The 21,610-nt window shown below is 53.7% G+C and overlaps 10 protein-coding genes across 10 annotated transcripts; 6 read left to right on the plus strand and 4 right to left on the minus strand.

Moving 5' to 3' along the window:
• Nucleotides 1–508: 508 nt before the first annotated feature.
• On the plus strand, nt 509–3,917 carry PG998_008475 (uncharacterized protein; the record flags this gene model as incomplete). The annotated part of the gene is made up of 3 exons (XM_066875291.1): nt 509–1,514; nt 1,578–3,101; nt 3,214–3,917. 3 exons carry the CDS (start codon nt 509–511, stop codon nt 3,915–3,917), a joined length of 3,234 nt encoding a protein of 1,077 aa, XP_066731236.1.
• Nucleotides 3,918–4,983: 1,066 nt separating this feature from the next.
• PG998_008476 (uncharacterized protein) lies at nt 4,984–6,589 on the minus strand (the record flags this gene model as incomplete). Its single annotated transcript, XM_066875292.1, has 3 exons — nt 4,984–5,629; nt 5,692–6,277; nt 6,361–6,589. 3 exons carry the CDS (start codon nt 6,587–6,589, stop codon nt 4,984–4,986), a joined length of 1,461 nt encoding a protein of 486 aa, XP_066731237.1.
• A 655-nt stretch (nt 6,590–7,244) lies between these two features.
• On the minus strand, nt 7,245–8,360 carry PG998_008477 (uncharacterized protein; the record flags this gene model as incomplete). Its single annotated transcript, XM_066875293.1, has 3 exons — nt 7,245–7,743; nt 7,770–8,002; nt 8,058–8,360. 3 exons carry the CDS (start codon nt 8,358–8,360, stop codon nt 7,245–7,247), a joined length of 1,035 nt encoding a protein of 344 aa, XP_066731238.1.
• Nucleotides 8,361–8,836: 476 nt separating this feature from the next.
• On the plus strand, nt 8,837–9,861 carry PG998_008478 (uncharacterized protein; the record flags this gene model as incomplete). The annotated part of the gene is made up of 3 exons (XM_066875294.1): nt 8,837–8,951; nt 9,009–9,307; nt 9,364–9,861. The coding sequence occupies 3 exons, from the start codon at nt 8,837–8,839 to the stop codon at nt 9,859–9,861; spliced, it is 912 nt and encodes a 303-aa protein (XP_066731239.1).
• A 495-nt stretch (nt 9,862–10,356) lies between these two features.
• On the plus strand, nt 10,357–12,263 carry PG998_008479 (general substrate transporter; the record flags this gene model as incomplete). The annotated part of the gene is made up of 5 exons (XM_066875295.1): nt 10,357–10,528; nt 10,608–10,674; nt 10,755–11,097; nt 11,168–11,470; nt 11,550–12,263. 5 exons carry the CDS (start codon nt 10,357–10,359, stop codon nt 12,261–12,263), a joined length of 1,599 nt encoding a protein of 532 aa, XP_066731240.1.
• Nucleotides 12,264–12,663: 400 nt separating this feature from the next.
• PG998_008480 (FAD binding domain-containing protein) lies at nt 12,664–14,340 on the minus strand (the record flags this gene model as incomplete). The annotated part of the gene is made up of 5 exons (XM_066875296.1): nt 12,664–12,939; nt 13,018–13,207; nt 13,283–13,340; nt 13,387–14,110; nt 14,173–14,340. Coding segments are annotated over 5 exons (1,416 nt in total), but the record flags the coding sequence as incomplete, so codon positions are not given.
• Nucleotides 14,341–14,743: 403 nt separating this feature from the next.
• PG998_008481 (uncharacterized protein) lies at nt 14,744–15,231 on the plus strand (the record flags this gene model as incomplete). Its single annotated transcript, XM_066875297.1, has 3 exons — nt 14,744–14,873; nt 14,944–14,993; nt 15,061–15,231. 3 exons carry the CDS (start codon nt 14,744–14,746, stop codon nt 15,229–15,231), a joined length of 351 nt encoding a protein of 116 aa, XP_066731242.1.
• An 853-nt stretch (nt 15,232–16,084) lies between these two features.
• Nucleotides 16,085–18,165, plus strand: PG998_008482 (uncharacterized protein; the record flags this gene model as incomplete). Its single annotated transcript, XM_066875298.1, has 7 exons — nt 16,085–16,645; nt 16,700–16,733; nt 16,794–16,914; nt 16,971–16,991; nt 17,050–17,438; nt 17,507–17,681; nt 17,748–18,165. 7 exons carry the CDS (start codon nt 16,085–16,087, stop codon nt 18,163–18,165), a joined length of 1,719 nt encoding a protein of 572 aa, XP_066731243.1.
• A 103-nt stretch (nt 18,166–18,268) lies between these two features.
• On the minus strand, nt 18,269–19,522 carry PG998_008483 (uncharacterized protein; the record flags this gene model as incomplete). Its single annotated transcript, XM_066875299.1, has 6 exons — nt 18,269–18,476; nt 18,539–18,635; nt 18,727–19,007; nt 19,061–19,178; nt 19,210–19,422; nt 19,501–19,522. 6 exons carry the CDS (start codon nt 19,520–19,522, stop codon nt 18,269–18,271), a joined length of 939 nt encoding a protein of 312 aa, XP_066731244.1.
• Nucleotides 19,523–19,899: 377 nt separating this feature from the next.
• Nucleotides 19,900–21,186, plus strand: PG998_008484 (uncharacterized protein; the record flags this gene model as incomplete). Its single annotated transcript, XM_066875300.1, has 1 exon — nt 19,900–21,186. One exon carries the CDS (start codon nt 19,900–19,902, stop codon nt 21,184–21,186), a length of 1,287 nt encoding a protein of 428 aa, XP_066731245.1.
• Nucleotides 21,187–21,610: the final 424 nt, after the last annotated feature.

Below are 21,610 nucleotides of genomic sequence, written 5' to 3' on the forward strand. Positions count from 1 at the left end.
TCTGGCCAAGATCTCTGTCCCGCTTTTCGCCCAGGATTCTCGCCGGTCGCCAGTCCTACCAGTGGTCATCCTATCGGCGTGATTGTTAACCGCCGAAGCAAAAGCGCGATTGTTCAATGGAGATCGCTGTCCGCTGACGTTGTGTTTGAGCTCCACCATGTCATGATGCTGATTGGGCGGTGGCGTTCGCAAAGTCGCGCGGGGTCGCCCAGCAGTCAAGTCAGCAGCATCAGGCTGGCGCGTACAGTCCTCGCCAGAGATCGTGAGAGGTATTTAAACCTCCACGCTATAACTTCATTGATCAAGAGGCGATGATTAGAATCACATGAACCCAAGATCTCGAGAAGTCATCGTACTGTGACTAGCAATACTTGGCCGCTTCGCGGCTACCAACCTGCCCGCTCCCACCTCCCTCCAGCTGCTATCTCACTCTAGAGATTGGCGGGACTTCATGTAATCGATTTTTTTTCTCATACAACTTCTCTATTATTACTATAGATAGCTGACCATGGCCATGGTCTCAACCCGCACCGTCCCGTTACACAATCACCAGCCACGGCGACCCGCTACCCGTCACGAATTCGAGATCGCTGTAATATGCGCCTTTGTCCAGGAAGCCGATGCCGCTGAAGCCCTCTTCGACCATCATTGGGAAGATGACGGACCCCCTTACGATAAAGCCCCTGGCGATCCGAACGCTTACTCAACTGGCAGCATCGGGCGACACAACGTTGTGCTGACGTACATGCCGGGCATAGGTAAGGTGAACGCGACAACTGTTGCGGCTAATTGCCGAATAAGTTTCCCCAACATAAGGCTTGCCGTCATCGTTGGCATCTGTGGGGTTGTGCCTTTCACTCGAGATGGACATGAGATCGTGCTCGGCGACGTCGTCATCAGCGATGGCGTCATTCAGTACGATCTCGGACGACGAATGCCTGAAGGCTTCGTGCGCAAGGACACGTTGCTGGACTCGCTAGGCCGGCCTAATACGGAGATTCGTAGCATATTGGCGAAGTTGCAAGGATTCCGCGGCCGAAAGATACTGCAGAAAAAGGCAGCCGAGTACCTGGCCGTCATTCAGCAAGAGCCTGGTCTCGCCGCCCAGTACCCAGGCTCAAAGCGTGATAAGCTATTTGACGCTGGGTATCGTCATGTTACTGACGGGAAGTTATGCGACGACTGTGGCTGTGACGGACCGCTGATAAAGCGCAGTCGCCTGGATGGGGACAGTCAATCACCAGCCATACACTTTGGTTTGATTGCGTCAGGTGATACAGTGCTCAAATCGGGCGTCGATCGCGACGAAATTTCTCAGAAGGAGGGGGTGATAGCCTTCGAGATGGTGAGCGCCGGCGTCTGGGACCTCTTCCCGTGCGTGGTGATCAAGGGTGCCTGTGACTATGCGGATAGCCACAACATGAAGGCATGGCAGCACTATGCGGCGGCAACAGCGGCAGCATGTATGAAGGCGTTCTTGGACTCGTGGGTGCCTTCGTCGCCTTCGATCCCAGGTGTGTGATAACCCTATGTTAGGTAGTTGAGAGTGGTTCTGGAGCGCTCGCTAATTTGATCAGAGCCACCACGTGTCATAGAGCCTATTGCTAAGACTTCGTCGTCTGATTCAAATTTGCGTACGGCGTGTATCGTCTCCATCCCTTCTACGCGAAATACGAATTTCACTGGACGAACCGCTATACTAGAAGAGATGGAAAACAAGCTGTTCGTACGTGGAGACCGTCAGCGACTTGCTATAGTCGGGCTCGGCGGCGTTGGGAAGACGCAGCTTGCTTTACAATTCGCGCATTTGGTACGCGAGAAGCACTCCGAGTATTCCATCTTCTGGGTGCCTGTCCTAAGCGTCGAGGGATTTGACCAAGCCTATCTTGATATAGGGAAGAAACTCGGCGTTGGTCTAGACCCGGATAAGGAGAAACCAAACGACACAATACGGAACCATCTCAGCTCAGAGAATGCAGGCAAATGGCTTCTGATAGTCGATAATGCGGATGACACAGAGCTGATCATCGACTCGTCTGGCATATACGACTACCTGCCAGAGAGTGAAACTGGCCTTATTCTCTTTACTACGCGGTCGATGGAAGTTGCGGTTGAGGTAGCAGGGACCGATGTCATTGAGCTACACGAGATGGACGACGGAGAAGCAAGAGATCTTTTGAAGAAATCCCTTCTTCGAAAGCAGCCCATGGACGAGGGGATAGTAGCCGAGCTCCTACGTGAGCTAGCCTACCTGCCTCTGGCCATCACCCAAGCCGCTGCATACTTGAATCGAAACCAGCTTTCCATCAGGAGATACCTTGCGCTACTGCGCGGTACTGAGAAAGACCTGGTTGAGCTAATGAGCAAGCAGTTTCGAGATAACACGCGGTATCAGGGGTCGCAGAATGCAGTGGCGACTACCTGGTTAGTATCGTTCGACCAGATACAGGCATCCAACGGTACTGCGGCCGAGCTGTTATCATTCATCTCGTGTATCGAACCAAAGTCCATCCCACGCTCGCTCCTTTCTATATCGCATTCGGAGATAGAGACAACGGAGGCGATTGGCACGCTATCTGGATACTCATTCCTGATCGACCGTGGGGATGGAGAGTTGTACGACATACACAGTCTTGTTCATCTAGCCACCAGGATCTGGCTTCGAAAAAATAAGCGCACAGAAAAGACAATACTCAACGCAATCCAGCATCTCGATGAAATCTTGCCCTTTGATGATTATTCAAATCGTCAAACATGGCAGGGTTACTTGTCACACACAGCCAGACTACTTGGAATGAGCGGCATGTATCAGTCCAAAGCCAGAGTGAATATTCTCTATCATGCTGGACGTTGCCTTATCAGTGACAGACGGTTCAAAGACGCTATTAAATATCTCCAAGAAGCCTGCGATTGGCATAGAGAAAGTTTACCTGAAACAAACAAAGATCGACTCAGTTTAGAACACGCGCTCGGAGGCGCATACATCGACGATAGACGGACCACAGAAGCTATCGAAGTACTTGAACACGTGGTCTCAGTACGGAAGACGACTCTGGACGAGGAGGATCAAGATCGACTTGCGTCAGAACATCAGCTCGCGGGTGCATACCTCAACTATAGGCGGATTCCACCGGCGATTCAAATATTGGAGCATATCGTCGAGGTACAGAGAACGACGCTAGATAAGAACGATCAATATCGACTCAATTCCAGAACACGAGCTCGCAAGGGCGTACTTGGACATGGACGACAAACGGATCCCAGAGGCAATCGAGATACTCGAGCATGTGGTCGAGACACGGAAGATGATGATAGACGAGGAGGATCAATATCGACTGACGTCAGAACACGAACTCGCAAGGGCATACCTCAAAAACAGCCAACCACGAAAGGCCGTTCACCTTTTTGAACATGTTGTGGCGGTACGGAAAACGACAATGACAGAGGAGGATTCCTCTCGACTTTCGTCAGAAGCCTGGCTCGCAAACGCATACATGGATAATAATGAAGCACAAAAGGCCGTTAACCTTCTTGAACATATTGTGGCGGTGGAGAAGACGATAATGAAAGAGGAGGATTCCTCTCGACTTATTTCAGAGCACGAGCTCGCAAGGGCATACCTCGACGATGGCCAAGCACAAAAGGCCGTCGACCTTCTTGAACATGTTGTGGCGTTGCGGAAGATAACACTAAAAGATAAGGATCACGAACGACTTGTTTCAGAACATAACCTCGCAAGGGCATACCTTGGAAACAACCAAACAAAAAAGGCTATCGACCTTCTTGAACATGTTGTGGCGGTGGAGAGTCAAATTTTGGATAAAGAGGACCCCGACCGAATCTTATTGCTGGAGTTACTGGAAGATGCATATGAGCAGTTAGCAGCTGAGTGCGAGTATGAGAGCGACGATAGCTGATTGTCCTGCACTTTCGGGGGCCTTGAACACTGCCTTCCCAGCCTGATTCGCGTCACACAATGCTGAGCCTGGTTTAGCGGTACTTGTCCAGAACAAGATCTGCCGTAAGCCAAGTCATCGACGCGTTCTGATTCTCTTCTCATTATAACTCGTGGACCTCTTCGTTTCTAGCACCGGCCGACATTCCTATGCGTTTGATCGATACAAGCACCTAGAAGTTGGAGGAGGTTTTGGTCGAGGATGGCTTCATTATGCCATCCTATCACACCGATGGGGCAGCGAGGAAGTAAGCTTCCAGGAATACCAGGCCGGCACCAAGAAGGCAGGGCGCACCAAGGTCGAGAATACATGCCGCCTTGCCCGGGAGTGCGGACTGCCTTATGTCTGGGTGGACACGTGCTGCATCGACAAGACCAGCAGCGTCGAGCTGTCCGAGTCGATCAACTCCATGTTCAGATGATACCAACCAGCCGATATCTGCCAGCAATCCATCGGGTTTCGCTGACAGCAAATAGTTTACCCGCGGGTGGACGCTGCAAGAGCTTTTGGCGCCTTCCATAGTCGAGTTCCTGGCTTCGGTTGGACGTCCATCAGCACACGCATTCTACTGGCACCCTAGGATCGGGCAACAGGACCTGCAATGCGAATCGGCCAGCCAGTTGAAAGAGAAACTGCGCGAGACCCCTATCGCGCAAAAGATGTGCTAGGCAGCACTGAGAACGACGACAAGGATCGAAGACAGCGCCTTGTTTGCCGGGGCGCTTTGATGTGAGCATCCCACTAATCTACGGTGAAGGGTCAAAGGCGTTCATCCGACTCCAGAGAGAAATTACACGGCGACGGTTCGATCCTACAATCCTGGTGTGGAGTTATTTGTGTGATACCCATCTGGCAGCCCATCGAGCTCGTCATGGAAAACCTCTATACAGCATTCCTTTCCATACGGAGAGGCAATATGGCGCCTTAGACATGTACAAAAATGTGGATCAGGGCAATCATGCGATTCCTAGATCTGCGTAATCTGTGGAAGTCCTTGTGGCGGCCAATCATTATTACAGTTTTCTGGCTATATCCTATAATCTTGAACAGAGAGTACCAAACGCTTCTTGCCTATTACATGGCCCCTTTGCTTGCTCACAGGCGTCAATGTTACGTTAAGTGCTGTATAGTCATCGTTCCAGGAGCCCTCGGTCCAAGCGTAGCGATTCATAGGCTCCTTGCCCCGGCCCTCAAGGGTCACCAGGGCTCTCATCACCATGTACGTGGACTTCAGTTCGAATGACGAAGCGGGTCTCAGCAGGGAACGGCAGATATCCAGTGCCTCCAGCCTTGTGGCATGGTCCGGACACCAGCGGCCGACGAAGAGAAGAGCCGGGAGAGCGGCGTCTTGCGCCGCGCTGTGCTCGAAACCAGACGAAGCTCCGGAGTGTGATCTCGCGACTGCGGCGCCGGGCCGCGGCATCTTTGAGACGCGATAGAACTCGAGGATGGCCGAGTAGTCGATAGGCGTGGTGGAGAAGAAGGTGCCGACGCCGCTTCTTTCAAAGGGCTGCTTCAGCGCCTGTCCTTTCTGATTCACCGATCGCATAAGGCGGCGAGCCATGGTGGCGATGGCCCGAAGAAGGCGAATCGAATCAGCGTCCAGAGCCGCGGTAGCCCTCCCTCTCTGCCTCCCTTTCCCACGAACCGATGAGAACGAGCAGAGAGGTGATCTGCGAAGGCGTGTAGCTGGACACGATAAAGCCGTCTCCAAAAGGCCGCCGAGTGGTAGCACAAATTCAGCATGGTGGTGACGAGCCGCCACCACACCGCCGTGAAGTCTTCGAGGCTCCGCTCGGGGCTCAAGACGGCTGGCGGCTGCAGGACCGACTCGGTGGCGATGTTCATGACGCGTGGGCGCATTTGCGGGTTCATCGGGGAGAAGGTGTGGAAGATGACGTTGCTGTTCAATATGAAGTGGGCCGCCTCCGTGCCGGACTTGAGGGCGCTCCCAGATGGCGCCGCCGCCGAAACCTGGAGCCTCGGCAGGGCGTCGAGGCCGACGGCTCCGATGTGGTCGACGGCGCTGGTGTTTTCTTGGATGTGCTCGAACATGAAGAACAGCATGCAGCTTATGATCACGACGAGGATCTTGGTGTCGTCCGGTCCGTCGGAGAGGCGCTGTCGCGTGCGGGCGACGGCTTTGCTGTAGTGCTGGAGAGCTTTGCGGTAGTGCTCATTCTGCAGGGCCCCCGATAGACGATGGACCAAGGGGATCCTTTTTGGTACAGAAGCGCGAGCCCAAGCTAGTGCCCCAATGGCGAGAAGGCTGTCGAGGACGTACGCATCTTGCACGCCTTGTTGCAGAATGGTTACAGACCCTGCGATACTCGCACAGGTAAGTACAGAGCTTTTGCGCAAGTTCCACTTCACAAGCAGGTAGACTTTAATTCGAAGTACTTACAAAAGTTTGACAAGGCCGAGTCGCCAAGGCGTGAGAGGGATAACCGTTCCCGGAACTGTCGAATAAAGTAGTCTAGATATTTGATGTCTTGGGGTGGCACGTGGGCGAAGGCCGAATTAGGCAGTGCATAGAGCGGGCACGTAGCTTCCGCCAATTCCGGACTGGCAGTTGATGCACCGTCATCCCTGGGGGCCGGGAGAATCTGTCGTTGGGCGTTTCGTCGCGGCATCAGGGGCAGACCCTGGTAAACGCAGAGGACCCCGAAACGAATGCAGGCGAAACATTGCGGCTTTGATTCGTCACATTTGATCCTCCGGGTCTTGCACCTGATGCAGCCTGCGTACAGTGGGCATAACCGTCAGCACCAGGTGTGATTGGGGGGTGATGGGCAGATGCCTAGCACGGCAATGGACCGTTCCCGGCTTACCTGTACGGACTTTCGGCTTGGACGCACGTTTGCGGACCACTAGCGGGTTCGGCATGGCCAACCGTCGCCTATTTCCCACCGGGGACTGATGAGAAGTCACACCAGGACCAAGTGGCTAAAAACTAAGAAGAAAATAGCAAGACGGCCATGGTGCTTATGGGGGCCGGTGAGAAATCGTTTCATCTTCACTTGGGCCAGACACCTTATTCGGGCAAACCCCTCAATTACCAATTAGGCCAAGTTGCATTTTCACCAGGGTCGCCCCGACGGCATCCAATTAGGAGGTGATGCTTCAGCGGTCGCTACCATGAATAGCCCCTGCAGGCCCTGCTAGAGAACTGTGCCAAGAGAGGATGCAGCCGCTAAATAAGCCCAAAGCAGATGTAATGGGGTGAATGGTAGGCCCCTGTTTTCGGTGCGCCCATTGGCTTTTAGGTAAGTAGGAATGATTGACATTCTAGAGGTCGGCTATCTCTACGTCTAACTGCTTGCCCACCTCCAGTACCTTGGCGTCATCCCAGGCCGATGATTCCTCTGGAATAATGAAATTTGGATACGACGAGCCGGCGTTCTGCACTAGCTCCTCGATGCCCTTACCATTCGTGAAAGACCAGACCCGGACGAAGCGACTGGCAAAGTCGAGGGTGAAGCCCTCGCCCGCTGACACCATGAGAGTCTGGCCTTCTCGTACCTCGGTCCAGGCAGCGTCGGGGCCAGCCTTCTGGAGCTTCACCCGGAGCAAGCCCTCCTGGACGCAGAAGCAGTGATCGACCGTGGCGAACGTGAGCCAGCGGCTCAATGGCGTCTTGGCTCCATAGACGCTTGACGACTCGATGCTCGATATCGCGAACTTCCCCGAGCACTGAGAGGAGAGGATAAAAGGCCGCGAGACGATGCCGCCCAAAACCCATCTCGGCCCCGTATTGGCGCGCAAGAAGTACGGCTCCAAAGGCCCCCTAGCACGCTCTCGGAGGGAAGCCACTCGGCAACCTCGGGGGGCTCGTAGCCACGGGCAAAGTTGACGTCGAAGTCCTCCTGGCTCGCCATCATCTTCTGCATCAAGTGCTTGCCGAGGTCCCGGTCGTCGTTCTCGGGCACCAGGACGCCCTTGTACGCCTCGGCGACGTAGCGGAAAAAGTTGATCCAGTCGCCCGGCGCCACGAGCCCAACCGTTTCCGTATGCGGGCCCAAGAGCTCTGGGTTATGTATGACCTTCTGTTTTTGGTGTCAGCGAACGGGGCTATGAATATCTGGCGTCGGAAATCCTTACCGGAGGGACATAGGCAAAATCACCCGGGCCCATGATTCGGCACTTGTCGCCATTCCATAGCTTCAAGTAGCCCTTGGTGACGAGAAAGACGTCGTGGGCTTCGTTATGCCAATGGAATCCAGGGGCATCGGAAAGCACGGCGCCGCTTGTAAAAACGGCAATGCCACCATTGGTTTGTTTCGAAGAGGCTAGGATTCTGAAAACGCCTTTACTACCGGGGATGGTGAGCCTTTCGCCCTCGAGCTGGTCGATTATGTAGCTAGTCCTAGCATCTGGCGGCGTGGTATGCACTGGGACGCTCATTGTGGCAAAGTACGGCAGCAGCAGGTTGAGTAAATGATGGACACTTCGATCTGGTTTGCACAAAGATAACCAGACAGTCTTGGGTTGAAATATGGTGCAGGGCAGAGGGTATTGTGAGTTGGTGAACGGGTCCAGCTGGGACGGAATGCAACCTCCCCCCACCTAGCCGTCGCCCACATCCTGATCCCCATCCGGCATGAGTGTTTCACACCAAACGGGGATGCTAGCACTGGAAATGCCGCAAATGTGCATTTGGGACGATGCTGGGAATCCCGATGCCCCACATCCGGAATATCCGGTTGGCATGGTCGGTCAGCATCACCTAGTGCTTTGCAACTCCAAAAGCAAACAAACTTGTTGTTCCCGGTATGTGGTCTCGGCACACGGCCTGTAAGGATGACCCGCCATTGGCTACATAATTAGATACGACACGCAAGCCACTCTATCCAGTAAAGTTGGTCAGTCCAGAGAGCACCATGGCAGACCAGAAGAGGTTCAGGACCCCATACAAGACTGTGGAGAGTCAAGAGATAGACGCCGACATCTATCAGCCACCACTAGCAAAAGTCAGTCCTAAAGGCTGTCCTGTTCGTGAGTCTTCGGGTCAGCTCATTTAACCTCTTCGGCACTAATGTCAACCGCTCGCAGTTATCAATATCCATGGAGGTGCCTTTATGCTTGGGTCTTCACGGATGGTGAACATGGACCAAGTCGAAGACTGTCTGCAGCGTGGATGGATAGTAGTGGCCCCCAACCATCGACTATGTCCTCAGATCGATCTGCTGGAAGGGCCCATCAGGGATATCCGGGATCTCCTGGCCTGGATCTACGAGGGCGGTCTACAGCAAGCCATGAATCAGCATGGATCTTGTCACCCACGTCTCGTCGACCTAAGCCATGTCTTTGCATTTGGTACATCATCAGGTGGTACTTTGGCCCTTTGCTTGGTGAGTTGCCCTGAAAGTCCCCTTCTCTACTTCCAGGACTAACAATTATGTTCAAGGGTTTTGGTGTGCCACGTCCAGTAGCCGGCATCTACGACATGTATGGACCCTGCAAGTTCGACGACCCGTTCTGGAAAACAGAGCTGCCCCAAATGGTTTCCAAAATACCCTCTGGGCTCACAGACGAGTTTCTGAACCAAGTGTTTGATGAAAATCCCATACCTATCACGGGCGGAGTGTCCCTTGAAGGTCAGGCGGCTGGTCCCCCAAACTTCAACGACCCGAGACAGGCGTTCGCCCTAACACAGATCGCCCGAGGCAATGTCATGGATACTATCTACCCGTCCAAGAAATGGGAGGACGTGGATCCTATACGTAACGTGACCGCATCTTTTCCTCCGACATTCATCGTCCATGGACTAGGAGACACCATGGTACCAATAGACCTAAGCAGAGCATTGCTCGCAGTTCTTGGACATCATGGTGTGAGATCTGGGATGAGGGAGATCCCTGGGGGAAGAACATACCTTCGCTGCACGTATGAAAGTGGGATCTGAGACTTGGAATTTGCAGCGGGAGGGATTTGATTTCCTGGATGCTTTGGTCCATAATACATAAAGCCATACATACTATTCAAGCATCGGGAAGCAATCACAAGGTTTCTGACCAGGATTCAGTGCCCCTGTCGTAATCGGCGTGCCCCACGGTGGGTTGTGATGGTAAAGACCAGCCCCCGTGGGGAAACGGGCCTATTCCAAGACAGGGGCAGTCCCGGGCTGGCCAACCGGATTCTCCGAGTCTGGGGTTTGCTCACGCATTGACTATGATTTGTCGGCCAAGTCCAAACCCAATAGTAATACCTCATTCTTCTTCCATCCTCAGCGCACCCCAGACTTGGCCTTGCGGCACTTCATTTCTATCGCTGGTCGCTCTCCTATCTTGAACCATATACTTTAGGCCATACCAAATCCGTTGCTGCAAATTCCCCCTTCTATACCACGTTCATAGCCATCTTTGTTGCGTCAGCGTTACGCTGCGCTATATACAACACCATGGCCTCCTCAGAAGACCTCAAAGGAGACGATGAGACGATGGCCAAAGCCAATACCACACACGTCGAAATGTCCAACGGCCAAATATCTGTCACCCCGGTGGCTCAGCTGAGCCCTTGGGAATGTGTGAAAGAAAACCCTAAAGCATGCCTCTGGTCTTTGTATGCAAATGGTGCGTTGGCCTGACCGTTAAGAACTACCGATCACTTAGTTGAATATCTGCTGAAGCCTGCTCCCTTGATATCATACAGTCGGCACCTGCATGATCGGATACGAAAACCTCGTCCTGTCGGTTTGTCTGTCAATGCCAGCTTTCCAGTACGTCCCCATTCCCTACTTGAGCGCCACATGCACGGGCGATGACCGATTACCTCGGCTCACCACCTCCGTCTCTTTAGAATGACATTTGCATCCAAGATCAACGGGGCCCTCATCATCCCCGCCTACTGGCAATCGCTCTGGAACGCAATGTTCAATGTCATGTCCATCTTGGGCTCCTTGGCGGCTGGTCCCATCCAAGACAAGTTTGGACGGCGCGCCGTCTTTTTGTCGACCATAATCACTGCATCGGCAGGCATCGCTGTGGCGTACATCTCGAAAGATCCTGCGCACTACCTCGGCGCCAAGGTCCTGGTCGGCTCCGCCGTCGGCATGAGCATGGTCGGCACCCAAACCTATGTTTCCGAGATCACACCATTGCCGATGCGCGGTCTAGCCTTGTCGATTAACACGGTCATGCTCGTGAGTTCTTCTAAATCAATACGGCCCCCTTTTGACCCGATACTGAATATATACCCGTGACCTGATGTAGAATCTCGGCATGCTCATGGGCATCTCATCCACCTTCAGCCGTATCAGCATCATGGATGAGTCTGCGTTTCGTGTCGTGTTTGCAGCAGGCTGGGCGTTCCCCGGACTGCTCGCCGTCGGTTTGGCCTTCGCGCCCGAGTCGCCATACTGGCTACTCATGAAGGGCAAGGCAGCGGGCCAGGCCCGCAACTCTCTTGTACGCCTCTCCAACGGGAAGGAGGACATCGATAGACGCATTGCCGAAATGGAACATTCGATTGAGACGGAGCGTCGCCTCAATTCTGAGAAGGTCTCCTTCTTGGAGGTAAGTGATATTTCGTTCAATACATACGACCCCTATCGTAGTCGTCTCCGAGTGCTGACGTGTCCCTTATCATTCCTAGTGCTTCCGTGGAACCAACTTTCGCAGGACCCGCATCGTAGCCATCCTGTTCTACATGCAGCTCGCCGTCGGCTCCGTGCTCTCGGCCAACGCCCCCTACTTCCTGAACCAGGCGGGCCTGCCCAGCACCACGGTTCTACTGATCGTACAGGTGGGCGTGAGCATGGGAATCGTGTCGGCCGTGGCCAACATCTTCCTGATGTCGAGGATGCGGTACCGGGCGCTCATGTTCCTGGGCGTGGGCATCTGCGTGGCGTCGTACCTGGTCATGGGGGTGGCGGGGGCGCTGCCGCGGACGCAGGCCAGCCTGACGGCCGTCGGGGTCGCGCTGCAGTTCTCGTCGCTGTCGTACGGCCCCGCCGTCGGCGCCGCCATGGCCGTGGCCGGCGAGGTGCCCGCGGCGCGTCTCCGCGCCAAGACGCTGGGCATCGGCAACGCCACCGGCTCCGCCCTCGCCACCGCCTGGATGGTCGTCCTGCCCTACCTGTACAACTCGGACCAGGCCAACCTCGGCGGCAACATCGGCTGGATCTTCTTCGGCGTCGCCCTCGTCTACGCCGGCGTGCTCTACTTCGACGTCCCCGGCACCAAGGGCCGCACCTTCGAAGAGATCGACATCATGTTCGACCGTCGCGTGTCGGCGAGGCACTTTGAGAAATTGCAGTTAGAGCCCGAGGAGGGATCTGGCGACCTGAAGGTGAAGGAGCAGGCTTGAAAAGAAAAGACGGGTGATCCTTGCTTGTATCTGTCTCAATAAATGCTGGCCAGCCGACAGCCATGGTGTTTGGACCTTACATGTATCAACAGAGAGAAGGGAACCTGAAATTGGCGAAAGATATTTCTTTCCTTTTCAAACAAATCGCAATGTTCCCATAACGACTTGCGTCTCAATCCTGTAAACAGTCACCTGAATCAAGCACATCAGAGAATCTTGACAAAAGTTCGTTATTACAGATTCGAGTTCCGAGATTGCGTCGTATTAGATATCTAGATTCCCAATCGCATTTCACCCTAACTATGAAGGTTTCGGGTATCTTCTATAATGTCTATATATAGCAATCAATGACGCTTGATCAGAAACTGCGGCATGCGTACTTAATTCACCATACACCTACTTGACGTTGCTTTTCGCCGGCCATCTGCTTGGACGCTGTGGCAGAACACGCAGAAGCTGTCGGCGACTTTTCCGGCTGCGCCTCTTCGAAAGGCTTCTCTCGCTCAATCACGTCCTGCACCTCGCCGTAGGCATCGTAGCCGTACAACCAGGGTTGCACTTGTGGGCAAGTCCATCTACTAGGGAACGGCACCTCGACCTCTTTGCCCAACTGTGAAAGGAATAGCTCGTCACGCTTTTCTTGTTCAGGGCCATCCGGCATGTGAAAGTCGGTTCTCTGGTTGCGAGGAAGTTAGAACTTTGAGGGAGGGACAGAAAGAGAGAGTGTGTGTATGTGCTGGCGGAGATTGCATACCTGTTTGAAGGTTTCCTTCACTATGGCATCACCACGAGCCTTGCGCAGCTTTTCATACAGCTTCAAGGCTTTGGGTAGTTGAGCCTTTGACTTCATGAATCCGAGAAGAAGTCCCAGTACCGCTCCATCCTCTATAGCCGAATTTGCGCCCTGAGCCAGGTAAGGGAGCATAGGGTGGCACGAATCTCCACTGTTGGCCAATACGTTATTAGGAAATGTAAATCTATTCAACGGGGGATCGCGGAATCAGTGTTGGTCAACCTACATCATAACGAAATTTGATTTGTCATTGACCCAGGCATCCAGCACATCGACTGCGCGACCTGGTATTAGTACATCGAGCTGACAAACTGCAGTATTGGAACTTACGGTGCATCAGTTTCCACTTGTCCACTTCGCTCACCAGACTCAGGAATCTTGAGAGGATTGGGTCCCAGCCATGGAAGAGTGCTTCCATCTCTTCAACAGAGCCCGATTGGCGGCGTACGCCAGGAGGCAGGTTGTCGGGTACTAGGAGCACGATGTTATACATGTCGCCGTTACGTAAGGAGTAGCCCACAGCATGAGCACCTGGTCCGATCCAGAAGTGACAAGTTGGGTTCTTCACCCAGTCTCGCAGGTCTTCCGAGTCGATCTGATCCAGGCGGAGAACAATGCGATAGGCCAGATCTCCAGTCGGTAATGGCGGGAGGGTTTTACCGAGAAAACTTGAACGGCATGCGGACCATAGGCCATCTCCTGCTACAATAAGATCTGCTTGTGCTTGCGTGCCAGATTCGGTAGTAAGTTCGGGCCTGTCGAGATAAAAGTCGATGCTCTGTACTCTCTGGTTCATCCTGAACTGGACACCCAGCTCACAGGCCCGTTCGTAGAGGGCCTGTTGTAGGTCTATCCGATGCATGTCGAGGAAGGGGGCGCCGTATTTGGCTCGGATGTTCTTGTTAAAGTCGTCCTCTTGGGCAAGGACCTTACCGGTGCAGCGGTGCACGGTGAGCGAGGTCGGCTCGGCGCCCGAAGCCCATAGTCTGGCAGACAGATTCCATTGTTGTAGAATCCTGGTGCAGTTGGGTGTCAATTGCAGACCGGCTCCAATCTATTGACCGTCGTCAGCAGTCGATTCAAAAGGCAACAGGGGTTGAAATATGGAGATCGGACTTCAGATAGCTGCTTTGCCGCCTCGAAGACGGTGACAGCATGGCCAGACTGGGCAATTGAAATGGCTGCAGCCAACCCAGCAAGTCCTGCTCCGACGATGATGACGTCAATGCGGACTGGTGATTTTGGATGAGGACGCGACTGGGATGGGAGCGGAGGGGCAGCCATTCTTGACTCAGGCCCAAGGAGGATGAGTGTGACCAGAGATGTTTGAATCAGTACAGAAGATTCCAGGAAGAATGCTACTGCTACTACTTCCTAGGTAAGTAAGCTACCCAATATCGCACGCGAATCTGGCCCCGAGAGAATGCAGGCATGCAATCAAGGATACCGCACCCCCGCACTCCACCCCCACGAGCCCCACGATTCGAAAGGGGCGGCATATCCGGTGATGGTGTAAGCAGTGCGCGGCTTTTCCGGCGGCTCATGGGCAGGGAGGGCATCCCCGCGACGGCTAGCATTACACGATCCCGATGGCGGCGGTTTCGTCGTCTATACATGTAGACAGGACTTGGAACATGACTGGAGGTAGGGCGGTTTCTGATTTCAATTAAGACGAAAGACATCGACCATGGCGCCCAAGGGACCCTACAAGCTGGTGACAGTGAACACGGCACCGGAGCGAGCTCAAGTGCTGATTGGCCGTGTCGCTGAAGCGCTAAAGGATCGATACATGATTGACTACGTCGCAAATTGTACAAGTAAGTCGGGGTCAGGGTGGCCATCGGGGTTGTTGTGAGTTGTCGGTGTCTAATCAGTCTGGAGAACCAGGTCAAGACCAAGTTGCCGAAAAAGTCAACGAGGTTCAACCCGACATGTTGGTATGTAGGCCGGCAGTTTATTTCGCCCGAGGCAAGGGTTGATTTGATCAAAGCTGACCACTAACAGTTCTCCGCTTCTATGTGGTCTGCCGAGCAGGCAGCCGAGATCGAAGCTACCGCCAAGTCGATCAAGCCCAGCATCAAGACCCATGCGATTCCGTTTGGTCTGCAGGTGGACAAAGGCCCCGACGCCATCGTGGAACATCTACTGGAGGTTGTGCCCAAACTTCTTGCTTAGAATGTTGGTTTTGGATTCAATACTTCCTCAATAATAAAATATTCTCTACCCGTAATCCGTCCTTCAGAAGTGGTTTTTGGCGTCGAGGTTGCGTTGATTGCCCCGCAGTTCTGCTACAAGCCGTGCGCTGAACCTTGAGTGATTTTTGATACTTGATACCCCATACTTGCCTAAAGACCGCCGGACGACCTGCACTGTTCCAAGCTTGTTTTCAGTGTTGATTACTAGTACGCATGTCATTTTCACCACCAAATCTTATCCTCCAACGGTAGGCATGCAAATGCACACGGACACGCAACAGCAGGACCTCATTGCGGATGCTACCCCTGCTGCAACTGCAACGGCAACCTCAGCTACACAACTGCCGGGCCAACATCAACATCGCCCCCGCCGCCCGCGAGCCGCTCGGGCTTGCGATCTGTGTCGGGCCAAAAAGAACAAGTGCGACGAAAGCTACCCCTGTACCTTTTGCAGAAGTGAGTGTCCCTTGAAGTATTTCCTGCTGCTGGTTCTTAGAGCTCCCGTCTGACCATCGCAATCAGGTCGCAACGCCCAATGTGTCTATCAAGGCCAAGAAAACAGGCGGCGCTTCACCGACCAGTATGTTCGTCAGCTCGAGGACGAGCTTAGACTGCTCTCTGCTCGGGTCGGGTCTCAAATGCCCCAGACAGAGACCATTCCACCTGTTCATCATCCACAAGCAGCCGCCTCCAGCTTTGGGCCTGGTTTCCCATCCAGCTTACACGATGCTACTTCGGCAGTGCTTTGCCAAGACGCCCGCTTGCCAAGCCCAGATTCTAGGTTGGGGCACTCGGCAGCAAAGGAGCCCGAAAAGATCCCGACCCCAAGCAGCATGGGCTCTGGCAGGCATGCCGGAGAAGAGGAAGTCTCGGGCGTCAATCAGCATACCCGCGACGTCGAATTTTATGGAAGCTCCTCCTCAGTGGCCCTGCTATCCCATGTGCATCGTACCAGCCAGTCTCAAGACGACGAGGATGCTGACGTTCTCTCCAGCCTGCACAACCCGGCCTTTCGTCCTGCAGGAGACCGAAGCCATGGAGAGGTAACACCCCTAGGACAGATAAGTCATTACCCGCACTGCTGGGGCTTCCTTGACAGCTTCTTCTCCACCATCCACTTTGTCCATCCCATCCTCGATAAAAGATCCTTTTTTGAACGGTGTGAGAGAGAGCTGTGGTCATCGACCGAGTCGGCTGCGGCTTTCTCCAGCTTCACTGCTCTCTATTACAGTATCCTGTCCCTAGGTGCTTTGGTAGGCGTGCGGGAAGATGAACCACTAGAAGGCCGAAGCAATCTGCAATGGAGCCGCAAGTTCTTCGATGAGGCCAAGAGATACTGCAACCTACTCGGGATGGTGACCGATCTGGAGATGGTTCAGTGCTACTTTATCATGGTATACCCTCCTGGTAGCACCGGTCGGCGTGGTGTTGGCTGACATGGTGAACAGGCCAAGGTTTGCCAGAATGAATTGAATGCCCATTGTGAGTAGACGATCCCGCTTCTCAAGTCGTCTTAGTTCATCCCAACTCATCGTGTGCCAGGGTCGTACATGTACGTGGGCCTCGCCGTCAGGACAGCCCTGGCCATCGGCATCAATCGCGAGCCAGGCCCAACGACGGAAAGAAATGCCGCGCGGCTAAAGGAGGAATCGAGAACTTGGTGGTATATTACTGGATAAGTGTTTCGATGAACAAGACGCCTTGCTGACTTTCTCATAGGGGTCTCTACTCGCTGGAAACGTACGTCAATCCACATACGTATATTCCTGGCTAATCTCTCCCTTCTTTTCTTCCACAGTGAGATGTCCTTTGCCATGGGACGGCCTGACACCCTCGGTGCTGATTTGTTCCATAACCGACGGCTCCCTCTTGTTCAAGGCCAAGATGCAGATGTCACCATCGCAGATAACCCGGATCTTCTTGAGCCTCCCCATTGCTCTATCATCAGGTTTATGGTCGACTTCTCGAGAATCACCAGAAGCGTATGCCAGCGGGTGTACCTTGTCAACACCACGGTACCCGAAGCAGTTACCGTGGCTTACCAAATTGAGAATGATCTCAATCAATGGGTAGAGGCGCTGCCCAAGACGATTGCCCCAGTACTTTCAACCGGGCCGGCGACATCGTCTCTCAAGGGTGCCAAGGCTGCACCCTGGATAAAACGACAAAAGCTGGTTCTGAATATACGTTCGTCCGCACCCTCTACTCATTGGCATACTGGCTGGCGGATCAAGTACTAACATGCGGCGGTAAAGGATACCACAACCTAACAATATTGCTTTTTGGGTCCTTACTCATCAGATCGTCTGCCTCTGAGAGGGCTTCCATCCCCGGCTGTACCCAGGCTGTTCGGAAATGTCTAGACTCGGCTAAACAGACAATCTCGATCATATATCAGACCTACGAGCACAATGACTTCTTTAGAACCTGGTAAGGAAATCAGTTGTTCGCATCGCCCGGGCTGAAGCCACCTACTAATAAGGTCCATCCATCTAGGTTCTATAATACGACGTACACAGTATTTGCTGCCAGCATCATCCTCGTATATGTGAATCAGGAGCATTTGGAGAGTGAAGTGCTGCCACTTCTTCAGGTAGTAGACATGGCGGTGGAGATTCTCGAAGCCATGGATGAGTGTGTCGTGGCTATGCAGGCGGCTAAGCTGCTTCACCGTGCCCGAGTCAGAGCAGAAAAGAGGTTCTCGGTCACGACAGAACCCAGCCCTAACCCAGAACTTCTCGGCTCTGAAGGGGCCATCCCCTTGAGTCAGTATTGGGGCCCCTTAGGTCTCCTTGACGGTGAGATGGATCTGGACTTTGCCTTTCAGCTTGGGGCCTTTGATGGGAGTTCTGCCATGTTCATGCCGTTGAACGATCAGTCAATGCTGCAGGAATCAGGTCATGATGTGACTTGAGGGTCATAGATACCACCACGATGGTTCAGGTTCCTATAGACGCGCAAGTTTCTTCTGTGGATAGTGTCCAAGCGCCGATATCAACACATCATTTTGGCGCTGTCTATTTCTCGTATTCAAAGGCGTTAACAAGCGTGCCAATATGAGGCATGATCTCAACGGCAAAGTCTTCTCCTTCTTCAAGGTTCACCTTCGGATTCCGACCTGTGCCGACACCGGCGGGGGTGCCAGTAATAATGACGGTACCAGCTGGCAAGGTGGTCCCCTGGGACAAGAAGCTAACAATCTTGCCGATACTGAAAATCAAGTCACTTCACAACATTTTTGTTAGTGGGGGATCGCGTCATAGAGACAATAGTTCAAAGGTGCTCACTCAGTTTGACAATCTTGCATTACGTCGCCGTTCTTGAGGCCCCGGATACGCAATTTCGATGGATCTGGTATGAGAGACTTGGAGACCAAGGTTGGACCTGATCGCAGCTTAGCACTAGTTCGCGGAAAAAGCAGCAAATACTGCGCAACGCAGCCAGACACATGATAAGGGATGGGTGGCTGACTTACCGATGGGGCATGAGCCATCGAACCCTTTTGAGAAACACCACTGGGACTGAGCAAACTGGCTGGCGCGGCTCGAAACATCGTTACATGCCGTGTATCCTAGGACATAGTCCATGGCCTCAGCTTCCGTCACGTTTTTGCATGCTTTGCCGATAATGACGGCAAGCTCAGCTTCGTAGTCACCGGTTCCGTCGGCCTTGGTTATGGCGGGTAAAACAACTGGGGCTGGCCAAGGATCTCCAAGGGAGTCACTTGGCTTGCTGTGGCAGGGTCGAGTCAGCCCACTTTGCTATGCGATGGACTTATTGGCGTTACATAGGCCAAGTCAAGAACAAACCTACAGAAAGACAGTAGGTACCGATGGAAGTTCAACTCCAACCTCTCTTGCGTGTTGGACATACTAGGGACTACGGTTAACACCAGAAGGGAAGACCGGACAGCATGAAGGTTTATTACTTACATTCAGTCCTATGCAACGTATCGTACCTACTTGAGTACTTGCTACGGGTGATAAGACCCTATCAACTAGCTCTCGCTGTTCTGTTTTTACACCAGGGGCCAAGACTGACGTGCCGGACCACAAGATAGCTGCGACCTCTTCGTGCTGACGCAAAGCACGGCCGACATCGATGGAACCCAACTCTGGCTCGCCGATGCAGATCTTGGATGTATCCGATTTGGGCACGAATCGTATGAGACCTGTCGTGCGTTAGTTATGTTTTTTTGACTGTTACCCGGCAGAATGAGAACCCGACGTCGCAACGGCCGGATACGTACGTGTGAAAGATGGAATAGACATGTTGGAAATGCCACGTCGCAATATTCGCTGCATTAGAAGATGAACGGCTCCGAAAAGACTGGCCAAGACTCGAATCAGAATTTTGAAGGATAATGTAGAAGTAAAAGGGGCTTGTCCGGATATCTATCCGTCTGTACTCCGTAGTGGGCCCGGAAGTCCCGCGCAGCGACAGTACATGCTAAGCACCAGTGGCATCCCTGCTCTCAGGTGCCAGAGAGTTGGAATGTTATGTTACGCACTGTACTTCGTATTTCTATTGTGGAATAGGGCAGCGATATCATACTTACTACACCCAATCACCAGTTGCGTAGCACCAGAACTTCAACCGCAGATTCAAACGACAATATCCTCGCTAGACACCGAGCTGCGCCGTCACAATGACCTATTCAGATAGATCCGACCTCGATCATGGCCAGTACCGCCAATTCTTGCCCGACTTGAGCCTCCCGCGCTTTACTACCATGCAGCAGCAAGACGCCCATGAGTACGCAAAGGCTTTCAAAACGGGAGGCACTCCGCCATGGCTGCATTCCCTCTATCTACACTGGCGCCGACTATTTCAGGAGCCCTACCGAGGTATCACCACGGACGGCATTGTTCGGCCGGGGCTCTTCAAGATCCAGGACGAGGGCATACCCATGACCGCCGTCGTCGAAGCGGCGAATCATCTGCTGTCCCGCCTGAGCGACCAGCAGCGCGAGATCGTTAGCCATCACATCGATTCGCCCGAATGGCGTTCATGGTCCAACCCCGAATTTCTTCTAAGCGACAAGGGGTTGAGGCTGGACGAACTGCCGGGCGACATTCGAGATGCCATCATGCGCGTGCTCGAGAGCGCCCTATCGCCACAGGGTTACCAGAAAGCCGTCAGCGCTATGAAGATCAATGGTTTTCTCGGTCACCTCGTGAAAGCCCCTCGTATCTGTAATGAGTTCTCGTACAACTTTGTGCTCTTCGGGGAGCCGTCTACCGAGAAGCCCTGGGGCTTTTCTTTCTATGGGCACCACCTCTGTCTGAACATCCTGCTGTACCGATCCCAGATCGTCACCTCGCCTTGGTTCACCGGCGCCGAGCCCAACATCATCGACGAGGGCCCCGAGCAAGGCACCCAGATCCTCCAGGTCGAGGAGAGACTCGGGCTGCAGTTTATGAGATCGCTGCCGGCCCACCAGCAGAAGCAAGCGCAGATCTACGCCCTGCTCCGAGACCCGGCCATGCCCACGGGCCGATGGAACCACGACGACCAACGGCACCTTTGCGGTGCATATCGCGACAACCGCATAGTCCCCTACGAGGGCGTCCTGGCGAGCGAGATGAGCGACGCCCAGAGGGAGACGCTGATGGGGATCCTGGCCGAGTACTTCCTCTACCTCCCCGAGACGGCCATGCAGATGCGGCTGGAGGAGGCGCGGCGCTGGCTGCACGAAACGTACTTCTGCTGGATCGGCGGCTTCGGGGACGACGACGCCTTCTACTACCGCATCCAGAGCCCCGTCGTCATCGTCGAGTTCGACCACCACTCCGGCGTGTTCCTGACCAACCAGGAGCCGGCCAAGTTCCACATCCACACCCTGCTGCGCACGCCCAACGGCGGGGACTACGGGATGGCGCTGCGGCCCCTGATGGACGGAATGGAGCAAGGGTTCGTGTGGGAGGGCAAGTGAGCTTGGTTGGGTGTGTTCATTTCACTGTCTATCCTACGATTTCAATACAAAGCATCCTTGCCGCTTCACACTTGCCAAATCAATAGCAACAAGACGGGCTGTTGCTGGGCTCAATTCTACTTGCTAATGATGTGGAGGGGAAATTTGCCGAGATTGAAATTCCGGTAATTCCCATCATGGACTCGAAGCGGAAGCACATGCTGCAGAACTTGGCGAAGTGGGGATTTCCATGTACGAGGCATGTCCCTGCATTCGGAAGTTCCGAGTAGGACGGCTGGCTGTGGGGGTGGAGATCGATCTGGGGCGGGATATCCGATGTTAATGAGTCGCGCGACTAGAGTCTAGACCCCCGGACTGGCTGGCCCTTCTTCCCAAAAGGGGATGTATATTCCCTCTGGATCTATCAATACCGCAGTTAGTGTAC

The sequence above is a fragment of the Apiospora kogelbergensis genome (assembly GCF_038363985.1).
Source record: "Apiospora kogelbergensis strain CBS 113332 chromosome Unknown utg000005l_segment0_segment0, whole genome shotgun sequence".
Lineage (NCBI taxonomy): Eukaryota > Fungi > Ascomycota > Sordariomycetes > Amphisphaeriales > Apiosporaceae > Apiospora > Apiospora kogelbergensis.